This window comes from Leptonychotes weddellii, chromosome 10 (genome assembly GCF_054177405.1).
Source record: "Leptonychotes weddellii isolate Sample4059 chromosome 10, ASM5417740v2, whole genome shotgun sequence".
Lineage (NCBI taxonomy): Eukaryota > Metazoa > Chordata > Mammalia > Carnivora > Phocidae > Leptonychotes > Leptonychotes weddellii.
This window is the reverse complement of record NC_138378.1, coordinates 72,960,745-72,972,253: the sequence shown is the minus strand read 5'-3', so window position 1 is coordinate 72,972,253 and position 11,509 is coordinate 72,960,745. Positions and strand designations below refer to the sequence as shown.

The following is an 11,509-nucleotide window of genomic DNA, read 5'->3' as shown; positions in this document are numbered from 1 at the left end:
GGGCCACATCCCTGGACTAGATGTTTCCTTGTAAGGAGTGCACGGAAAATATTCCAAATAGTCCCCAAAGTGTGGCTTTTCACACTGCAAACTTTCTGCGGCTTTCCGCACACCTTTCAAGCATACTGGTGCTCTGGGGGCTCTTGCCCGGTTGCTGCCCTCGTGACGCGACTTTGAGGGCTGGGAAGTCCGCAAAGTTTAAGCACACACGCTGACAGGCCCGGAGATAAATCCCCGCGCTGATTAGAGCTGCGCTGCCCGGCTGTCATAAAAAACAAAAGCTCGCGTTTCCCCGCGCCGGCTTGCCCGGCCCCTCTCGAGATGAATTTATTTCCCCGGGATCTTGTCTCGGACCACTTGTCCGTGGACGGAAACGTCTGCAGCCGCCTTGCAGCTACGGGAAGACCCGTCTCGAAACCTTGGGGCTCTTAAAGCAAAGCTGGGGGCTTGGGGGGAGGGGTGATGGGGAGGGGAGTAAGGGGTCCGCTCTTACCAAGTTATCCAGTTCTGGATTAGAAGAAAATAGAGGTTTTTCTGCGCGAATCTAAATACAAGTGAGAAGAAGGGGGGGGGGGAGAGAAAGAACATTTGAAATCTGGTCGCCTTCCTAGTTTCTTGCCTCATTACACTGTCGGGGGCAAAGATGGACCTCCGGGAAGGACTCGGTGACACCGAGTTCGTCCCGCGCAGAAACACTTCAATGTGAATCAAATAAGCCAAAAACAAGCCCAGAGCTCAGGGTTACTTCTACCAGCAACTATGCTTCTAGAGGACGCTGCCTTGCTCGCCAAGACCAAGGCAGCTACAGCGCGTGGTGTTTGTGATTTTATTTTACAGAGTGAGCTTTCTGCGTTAGGTTATGAAGCCTGAGTTGGGAAGATATGGGTGATTTTAAGTCGTCCGCGGACACTCATACAGGAGGAAAATCTCAGGGTAGATGTCACAGGCATGGCTTAGGGTGGACTATTTGCTGGTTACTTTTGAAAATGTGCTGGGTGAGGGAGGGAGTTTCTTTCTTCCTTTCTTTTCTCTTTACTTTTTTAAACACGTATTTTGCTGACCTGTTTGGCGAACACGGCTATATCTTCATTGAATGACTCTGACGAGCAGACGTCACCGCCCGCCACCCCCGGCTCGCGGGGGGTACAAGTAGCTAATTCACATTTCTCAAAAATCAGTGCTAAGAGAGGGAAGAGGGGGTGTCTGCAAGAAAATACAACAGTCACAAACAACACAATGGTTAGTCCCGAGTCAGTGAAAAAGGCGCCCAAGAAAAACAACCAGAGGAGCTCCAGGCAGGGACCCCCTCTCTGATTTTGCCAGCTACTTTTTTCCTCCGCCCTCCCCCCCAGGTGACTGCTCACCTCCCCTTCCTCCTAGGGCTCCGAAATCGGAGGCCCTTAGCCACGGACAGTATCTGAGGGTCGGTTCAGCATATCTGGCCGGAGAAATTGGTAACATTTGCTAAGAATAAAACCCAAGCGGATCCAGCAGCCATTTTGAATTAAGTTTCCCACCCCGACAAGCCCTCGTCCCTCCACGGCACATCTAGGACCTGGTGGAGAAGAAAGGCGGTGGGCGTTGGGGTTGGGAAGGCTCGTTCAAGTGGGTTCCTCCAAGGCAGCCTTGCGATGCCCAAGACTCGGGGGGATCTTGGTGGCAGGCACTCAGCTAACTTGGGGAAAGGACCTCTATAGCTGCAGGACCGACTGTCAGGGGGCTGCACCTACCGATCCCGATCCCACGGCCCTCGGAGAGCAGGAAGGCTCCTCCTCAGCTCCCGGCACACTTCCCTCCCTTAGCCAATGGCCCCCACTGCCCCCCAAAGAAAGTTCCTTCAAATGTTCCTGCGGTAAAGCCTTTCATTTTTTGTCTCTGCGGAATGGCAAAGCAGCTAGAATAGCGAGCGAGGGGCCTAGATGTCGCTTATCTCAACCCATAAAAAAAAAAAAAAATGCTTCTACTAATGCTCAAGGAGGTGTCTCAAGTCTTTTATTAGCTCTCACAGCCCAGCCAGGAATTTAACAGTTTGGGGTCCTTTTCAAAGCTTCCCCAAATGTTCTGTCCCTGAGCCTAAACCATTTGCAGTTAACGCTGCGGAGAGAACGCTGGGATTTCAACAAGCACATCGCACAAGGGACCAGAAGATAAAGCAGAAAGGGTTTTCAGCTGGGGAGGGTCAGTGTGGCCTGATTTTTTTCAAAAGAAGAAATAAATAGAAATAAAAGTTGCTGCAAAGTAAAACGAGGTCCCCAAATTCATGAGCACACAGTAGGCACAAGTGACTTTCAAAGGATTTTACCAGCCCTGGGTCTAATCGACTGGCCTGGGAGAACACCGTGTACACCACAGTCAACAACACTGGCCTGAGAGCACCCCCACACCTACTTCCAAATCCTGCAGGTTTCGCCTTTGAACACAAAGTACTAAAACGGCTAGAAGTTTCTTAATGTCTATAACAATTCAGAGCGAGATCGCTCCTTGCCTATGGTGGTCAAACTCCCTAAATGCAAAGCATGTTCCCCCTTGCCTGACCTGCAACTGTCCTCCCTTGATTTTATTGTGCGGCGGCCGAGCCAGCATACGGTTGCTGAGTAAACTTAGCAAGTCAGAACAATCAGTGGCTTAAAAGATTTTCCCTTAAACTAAAAGTTTCGTTCCAACACAAAGGCGCCTACATTTAGAAATCCCCAACGCTCTCCCAGCGAAGTCGAGCAAGCGAGGACTCCAACCCGCTGAGCTACAGAGCCAGGGTCTGAGAGGGGACGAGGGACCTTTGGCAACTTCTCCTGCAGGGCGACCCCCTTCGCCGGCACGGCCTCGGCAGAGCTGGGTGCTGGGCAAGCGCTGAGCATGTGTGCAGATGGGGGGCGTCCGGGATGGCAGGCTGCCCCCCGCAAATTCTCCATGCAATGCAAATGAAAAGTTACCAAATAGTGTACCTCCAAGCCATAGAGCTCTGGCTTTCCTTTTACCAAAGGCACAGGGAAATAGAAGAAACATCCCGTCTCTACTACTTAACCTGCTGCCCATTGTACCTACCCATAAATGGCATCTTTATCTCTCTTTAAAGCGTCATTGACGGAGGAACCCATGCTGGGGGCCATGGCGTTGGTGTGAGCTGTGTGCGGGTACTGATGCGAGTGCAGAGGAGGCCCGTGGTTCAGGTGGTGGACCGGCTGCATGGACCTGGCCGCATGCGGGTCCCCATACATCGTGGAGGGGATGCCTACTCCATCCATGCCCCCATAATGGGGTAGATCGTCGTACTGCATGACAAACAGGAGAAAACAAGGTTCAGAAGGCCAGGCGGGCAAACAGGGAGACGGCAGGGCACCGAGCTTATATAATGTCAGTCCAGCTGGATCCTTCAACCCGGAATTCAGTGGCCTTGCATCTCTAAAGTTGAGATTTCTTATTTTAAAAATGATATCTAGAGTAAAAATTCTAGGATTCCCTCTGAGACTCGGCTGGGATGAACGGTCTTGCCCTAACTTGTGTCCCTATCAACTCGTTCAGAAATTCAGGATCTTTTTGGCAAGGAAGGAAGGAAGAAAGAAGGAAAGAAAGGGAGGCATTCTCCCGGAGGGCGGAAGGTAAAACGTGCATGTCTCTAGAGGAGGAAATTCAAAATCACAATAATAAAACGTGCCAGGACAGTGCAGCAAACCCGCCTAGTTTCACAGCCCCTTCCCATCAGGGGGAATAAAAAAAAAAAAAAAAAGTTACGATGGGAACAGCTAAGCTAAGCACATGAATTCAGACAGGCTTCTCATTTTATTTCTCTGCCAGCGTGGGGTTAGGCAGTCCTGCAAGACACTGCATTTCCTTTGCTTTCCAAGGCAAACTCTGCTAAATTATACAAAACTAATTGGCCTCCTTATAAGTGAAACTTAGAGAAACGAAGCTTTTCATGTTCATTAGAGCTGAATTTAAAATTGGGCAATTTCCCCTCAACGTTAAAGAAAACCTATAGTTGGAACAGTTAGATATTCTATTTTCTCTACTCTTATGAACTTTCCCCCCAGACTAGAAGTCGATGAGGCAAATGTAATTCATCAGGTGTAAAGTAAATTCAAAAGCAAATGCACATACAACCCCCATTTTCTCTCTTCAGAAAAACTACTTTCATATTGATTGTCATTATTTTTGTGTTCAAAATTTAGCTATTTAGAATTTTCTCCTTGCTTCATTCCGGGCAAGTTCTTTTCCCAAGATCTGGAGGCGCCAAGAGTGAAATGATTTTCAAAGAAAAGAGGAATTGCCACTTTCATCTCCTTAAAGCCAGAGGTGTGAAAATAGTTTGGAAGAACGCTGACATTTGCCTGAACCAAAGCAGTAAAGAAAAATGTGTCAGCCTAGTAACTTTCTTTTGCAAACAGGGCTTTGAGGGCCAGGACACAAATTATGCAAGGAAAGCTTTTGGTAGCCCCCCCATTTCTTTTAAGAAACTACCTCAGTTGGGTTGTCATTGTCTCACTTTACTCTCACTACATTTCCATTCAAATAGGAATATTGGGGAAATTAGTATTACATTTTTAAAGTGAGTAGCTGTGTCCTTAGTATCCAATTAGTGCAGGGCTTTTCTAACAAAAACTTTCAAAGTATTACCTTTTATAAAAATCCATGCACATTAAAATCACTTTTAAAAGATGAATGTTTTCCGACCCCCAAAGCCATTGTACTATGACAAAGTCATTTGCTTAAAAAAGCTAAATACTTCTAATGATATTAAAAGATGAGCACAATCAATAACATATCAGAAGTTTCTAGCTGCTTCATTTACTTTAAAAATAGCTTTAAACTTCTGCTCCCTGAACACTCACATTATACATTAGATATCTAGCGCTTTTTGTTTTTGTTTTTTAAACAGATGATTGCCCGAGCTTGTATTTTTATTTATATAGCTGCTGGTTAGGAATCTATAGAAAACTTGATTACTTGAATTAATTACATGTAACATACATAAGTCTACAAATGCACTGAATAAATTCTCTCGCTTTAGGCCACGGCTTTAGGAGCCTCATTCAAAAAGACAGAGAAAAAAAAGGAAACTTTTTAGCAGTGTCTTTCAGCCACGTTTCAATTTAATCTCACATTTGAGTTCCACAATTGTTTTTTAATACGTACCCTTTGCGCCATCGGCCTCCCTGGCTCCCTTCCTACTTCAACTTCTAATATATCCTCTTTAAGGCCAGTGTGAAAAGAAACAAATAAGCAAACTCCCCCGGAAAAAAAAAATTTTTTTAAAGCACGACGAAAAATCCCTTAACGTCTCCAGCAACGTGAGCTACTGGTCCCAGATCTTCGGTCTACGGGACCTGAAGCAAAGCGCCCGAGTCACTGAGCATAAAAGCGCTCCGTTTCCAAGACAGCAGCGGGGGCAAAAAAAAGCAGATCTTCTCTCCCCCAAAAAATCAGTTTAAAAAAAAAAAAGAGCGCCCCTCAGACCCAACTACCAAATCTCATGGCTTTCTGCCACTCCGGCTGTCAATCACAGGCGAGGTTGTCAACGTGGTGAATGAATGATCATCCGCTCTGTCTTCTTCTGGTCAGAACACCTCAAATGTTAATATTCAAATGCACAAAGCCCTAGCGCTCGCTTCCCTTGAATCAGTCCTAATTCCTAATCAGTTTCTCTCTTCTCTCGCTCGCTCTTTCTCTTTCTCTCTCTCTCTCTCTCCCTCTTTGCAACTGCTGCACTGGAGGGAGATTAGAGGAGGAGGGTTAAAAAAAATGTCTGTCTGAGTTTGTCTTAAAGGAGCCACGATCGATGCTGCCCGCTTGCAGTCCCCGTGCGTGTGTAAAGTGTGTGTTGCACAGGCGGAGAGGTGGATTCCGACCAGAATGCTAGAACCCGGAAGTAGTGGTGGCCATAACAGGTCGCGTCTTACACAATGCATTGGGCTGCAGCAAGTAGGCTCCTCGGCAGGGGTGGGTGCGCGAAGCGAGCTCTGGCCGCACTGGAGAGGCAGAGAGGCGCTCCATTAAATCGCATGCCCAGGCACAAACACCCACACGCCCAGGGCACACGCGCACAAACGCGGGCAGGAGCCCCCGGCCGCAGGCTTTATTTTCCGTATTCTTTTCTCTCCCTCCCCCTCCAAACTCTCTCCCCAAAGCCGACTCTCTTGAAATAAATTGGGAATAAACGCGGGGCAGGCAGCAGCGGCAGTTATTTTGCACAGGGCTCTACGCATAGACTTCATGACTTTCCTCGAAATTATTGGTCTGCCAGTATTTTTCGGGGCGGAGGGGACTAATGCGGAAAGTATTGGATGCTCAGAACTGACCACCCCAAGTAGAAAAGTTAAACGGGGAGAGAGGATGAGCAGGAGCAAGGCTGGGAAAGGCTCTGCTAAGGAGTCCCGAGAACGTGGGGTGGTGAAGGCTGGGGCTTTCTGCAGATCCAGCTTAGAGTTGCTGTCAGAAGTGGACACCCGGCCCAAGGAAAGGAAATGCTTGCATTTTCTCACTTTGGGGTCTGGACCTCCCCCACCCCCTAGTCCCGGAGGCCCCCAGCCCCAGCCCCGGCGTCCTGCGCGGAGTGGGAGAGGAAGGGAGGGAACAATGAGCCGAGAGCGAGGAATGTGCCCCAGCGCCTGTTTACAAACACGAAGCTATTTATGATCGCCGGAAAGCGAAACCCGATGCGGGCTCGGAGCAGCCCAGACTTCGCGGGTGGAGCCCGAGCCGGGGAGACTCAGGGAAGCAGGCTCTTTCTCCGACCCGCTCCGAGCGAGGAAGTCGTGCGCCCAGGGTGCGGCGCGGTAGGGTCGGCGCGCTCGGTTCAGGCTACGGCAGCGCCGCCTTTGTCTTCGAAGCGCCGAGGGGCTCTGGGCTCGGCCGTGCTGGGGCCTGGAGGGACCCCGCGCCCCAAGCTCTTCCCCCCCCGCGACGCTCTGCGCTCTCCTCCCCAGCCCTTCTTCCCCCCACTCCGCTTTCCAGTCCCCATTCCGTCTCAAGGAAAACTCCCAGTGCCAAAGAAAAAGAAATTCACTTCGGGAGCTGAGATTTCCCAGACAAAAACCTGTCCCAACCCGCAACTCGGAGGCTCCAACCAGTCGCTGATTTTAACTTTCTCCCGTTAAATACCTATTCTCTGGCCTAACAACAAAATCCTTTCTTTATTCTCCCACTCTGAGCTTGCCTTTTATTATTATATTTAGTGGTGTTATTTTCGTTTTTATTTTTGTGCCCGCCCGGCTCTGATACGCCGAGATGGCTCGGCCACAGCAGCTCGACCAGCCGGCTGGAAACCTCACATCCTCGAGCAAGGCTCGCAGCTCGCTCGGCTCGGAGAAGGATTTTTTTTTCCTCCCTCCAGCTGAAACCTCACAGAAAACTCCCCCTGCGGTCGACTGGAAAATGAGCTCACCCAAATCTCGGTAGGCAGCCGTGGAGGAGGGCTCGGCCAATCAGGAGGCGCTCCTGCCAAAGCGGCCGCGCATTGGCTGCGGGGAAAATCAATTATCAAATAATCGATCAGCAGGGAGCTTCGATCTGCCGGGAATGCAAACTGCCAGTCCCCATTCCCGCCCTGATGGTGGCCAAAAGGCTGACTCCCCCCAAAGCAGTCGGCCTCTCGCTCCCAACGCCCCCACCGCCATCCCACTCCGCCAGCTGCGGACCAAACCCTCGTCCTAAAGGGGGATGTAGATAGGAGAAAGAGTTTTGAGAAAGATTAGAGTGCTCCTATCCGCAGAGGTTGTTTGGAAAAGGTTAGGAGCTCTCAAATGTATTGAGGCTAACTCTTAATGTGCAAACTAAAAGAGAATTTGCATCAGTCCGAGAGGTAGGACTCAAGTTTCTGTTAAGTGGGCTTTCGAGGAGCAAGGAACACAGGGCGAGCATCAGAACCTGTATCTGGAATCAGGTTGCCTCCAGCGCGCATAGTCCCCCTAAGCGTTGTCTATTCCTTTAGTACTTCGCACGAGTCCTACCCCCACCCCATAGTGGAGTTTTCATAAAGCCGAGCAGCTGAGTCTTCCCAGCCTCCCGCACACCATCCCCGCCCAGACACCGTACTCGCCCCATATGTGCCTAAAGGACTGACACATTCACACCCAAAGCCTTCAGATGCGCTTTGCCTTGAAAGAGCTCCGACTGTTTAAAAAACATCCTAGGATCCTCATCAATTTCTCTTCTCTTTTCCTTTCTCTCCCTCTCTCTCTCTAACCACACCCCCACCCACCCACCCTTTTTAGGATCTTTAACTTTTCTCTACCGCAAACGTGTAGTTTTTGGGTACAGACGCCCCGGTGCATCACGCGGGAGGTTAAGGCAGGCCCGCATGTCAAAGCCGAGGGTGAATCCAGGTGAATTACCAGCTTCTTTACGCCACTACCTGACGCTTCCACCCCCACCCCACCCACCCCAACGTGAACTTGGAAACCGAACTTCAGGCCAAGATGGAACCTCCCGGTCTCCGGAAGGCGATTTCTCTGTTTAGTTCTCGGGAAGCTGCGCTGGCTGGGCCAGGCAACGCAATCCTTTTCCGATTACCGGGAGGACCAAACTGGGCCAGCAGCCTGCAAGTCTCCCCCGAACCCCAGCAGCTTTGGCCCTCACCTGAGCGCCTTCCGACGGCTGCACGCGGGGCTGTGAGCACTGCAGGTCCAGCAGGCCCGCCAGGCTTCAGCGCGGCTGGCTGTAGTGGGGAACGCACGGAGGAGGGGGGTCGAGCCAAACATCGACATGGGCACATCTACGTTTATGATCCTTAAATGAACTGCGAGGGAAATTGTGTAAGTATAATTTAACTGAGAGAAATTTACTGCGAAATACATTTCGATGATCATAGTCTTTAAGGGTCCTTAGGGGTTCTCCAGTAAAGGCTAGGTAACCGGCTTGGAGTTACCTCAACTCTGTGGCCATGTTTACAGATTTGGAAAAGGCCAGTTTTGATAAAGATTTCTTTGACAATAGAATTTATTTTGTATTTTTGCTTTTTGGGAAATTTGTTTTCTAGCAGAGATGAAAAAAGAAGGTTCAGGTGAAGTCACTCCTTTTCAAACATGACCAAAAACTTCAAAGCAGTAGGAAAACTATTGTGTGCTTCAACCATGATGTGTCAGATTACCTTAAAAGTACTTTAAATTACCTACACACAGGTTTTCCTTAAAGAAAGGGATAGTTTGAGTTTGTGGGCTTAAATAAACTCTTACTAGTTTTGGAAAGTGTCTTCTTTCTTCCCTCCTCCCTTTTCCATTTATAACTGCGAACCTAATGCTACTCCTAGGTCTTTATAAGATTAATTCTGAACAATCAAGGGACTAAAACACTTTTACAATGTAATTACAGTGGTACAAATTGTTTGCCCAAACCTCATTCTGGATAAGGATTTTACAATTAGCAAACAGTTATTACAGTTGGGGCTTGCTGAGAGAAATTGCACAGAGGAAGTCTAGAGTGGTAATATAGTAGCCATAAAAAAAAAAAAAACACAACAAACCTCTCCTTTGGCAGGGCAGCAATTAATCATCTATTAAAAGGAAAAGGTAAAGGGATAGTTATAGGTATATTAGGAAACTACTACTGATAATTATCCTTGTTCTATGACAACACCTATCCCTAAGTTATTTCAGATACTTGCTTTTTGAGGCAATAGCACTTTTGTTTTGCAAATATTTGGCCTGGTGAAGGGTTCTGGCACTTGCCCTTAGCTCTTGCAACACGTGACTTCCATACTCAGCTTGCTCTAAACATCCCAGAGCATCTTCCCAAAGATAGAGAGCGAATACTTTAAAGGGGGCAGGCTGAGGCCTAGGTCTCTATTGTTTAGACCTTGTTGCAAGAAGGCGTTTAAAACAAGTGGTGCCCCTTTAGACTGTTGGTACAGTCCTTTCTGAGCACTCCCCTCTAACTTCTGTTCTCCTATAAGGAATTGTGTCTCTGGAAAGACATATATCCTGAATTAGGCTTTTGTCCCCAAAGTTCACACTGATGAGTCAGCTCCAAAACCCTCAGAAATTAAGGAGGCACCTCTTAAGGTAAAATGTGGTGTATTTGCCAGCCCAGAATAAACAAAAGCCTGTTAATCAATCGAGTTTGGCAGCTGTGTTCACAGAATGATAAGGGTTTATCATCTGCCACCTAACTCTAAGATGCCTGTTAAAATGTTGTGATTGCTCTTTAGGTTGTCCCATGGCGTGGAGGCTTGGGATTTGTACTTCAAGAACATTCAAAGTCTGCGTCTCCCCCCCACCCCACACACACATTAGCATTTGCATTTCAAAAAACAGAAATAAGAAGAGGGAAAGACAGTTTGAAGAAAATGGATTTAAAATCTAGCAGAGATAATAGAGGAATGCTTGAGATAAGAGCCTGGATGTGATAGGAGAGGGGTACCAAGAAGTCAAAGCTAATGAATAGCTGTGAGAAAAGTGAAATAAACTATTTAGAGGTCTATAAAAGGGGGAAACCTGGTTAGGTGATGTGAAAGGGGGTTAACTGAGTGGATTAGGGAAGACGTTAATCAAGTGCCCCAAAGCCATCCGGGCTAGAAGAACTGGGAGATTTGTTTACTGCATTTTGCTTCAGAAAACAATGTCTGGGTCCAGTTCAGAAGTCAATGAGAGGTCAGTTTAGGCTCTCTAACCGTTGCAGGGAAAATACCTAAGTCACTATATTCTGACTGGATAAAGCAAAAGTTAAGGGAAAAAAAAAAAAAAAACACCTGGTGGCGGGGGTGTTGTTTTCCTTACTACCTTTCTATTTCAAATCATTAAAATGCTTTGGTCTCTAGAGGGGGAAAATTACACTGGTTAACATAATTACTAGCTCTGACATTTTCAGAAGTTATAGAGGTCTTTTATTAATTAAATGGAGAGCTTAATAAAATATTCCTAATAAAATTTATGGTTGTCTTAAAACTTTCTAAACAGTGCTATAAATTCTTAATAAAATTAACTGGGAAATGAGTTATTAGCCCACACTTTACCATCCCCCCCCTTCTTCATAAGGAGCGTCTGCAGAATGAAAAGGGAAATAGAAGCCTTTTAGTAAAATATAAATATTAGCCAAAGTCACACATTACTTTAGAAGAGGTGAAGTTTCAACTAAGTTATTTCTAGTGGCTTCACCCTCCAATATTCCCCAAAAGCTACTCACAAAACTTAGACCATTTCTTCCCCTTCTTTACTACATATTATATATGTGTGTATATGTAAGCTCATGTGAAATACAATGCTCCATTTTCTGGTCTGAGTTGTGTGTTAAGTTTAATAAAAAGCAGAGGTGCATCATGCAAAATTCCAATATAGGATTTTTGAAGGTTCAGTTTGTAAATATTTTATCAATTCAAAGATAATTAAAAATGAAATGTCTTACAATTTCTCTCAATTTAATTTCTTTAAAGGTAACTTTTAAAAAACAAATTTCTCAATAGTCTTTACCTTTAAACCCCACATTTATAACAGTTGGTACTATCTGAAGCGGCATTTTGTTGAGCGGATATGCAAAACTTTCTCATATCACTACACTTTAAAACCTTGGTTAGTTATCTTAA

General features: G+C 46.9%; 1 protein-coding gene across 4 annotated transcripts in view; it reads right to left on the bottom strand.

Moving 5' to 3' along the window:
• Positions 1–5,976, bottom strand: part of MEIS1 (Meis homeobox 1) — a 133,545-nt gene extending 127,569 nt beyond the window's left edge. For 2 of the 4 annotated variants that reach the window (XM_081833610.1, XM_081833612.1), the window contains exons 1-4: positions 5,131–5,976; positions 3,043–3,269; positions 1,062–1,203; positions 494–544 (exon numbers count right to left, since the gene is read on the bottom strand). In XM_081833610.1, the coding sequence (XP_081689736.1) occupies positions 494–544; positions 1,062–1,203; positions 3,043–3,269; positions 5,131–5,142 (432 nt within the window). In that variant the 5' untranslated portion in view covers positions 5,143–5,976. The remainder of the gene's footprint in view (positions 1–493; positions 545–1,061; positions 1,204–3,042; positions 3,270–5,130) is intronic. The other 2 variants (XM_081833611.1, XM_081833613.1) reach the window with 2 other exon arrangements.
• Positions 5,977–11,509: the final 5,533 nt, after the last annotated feature.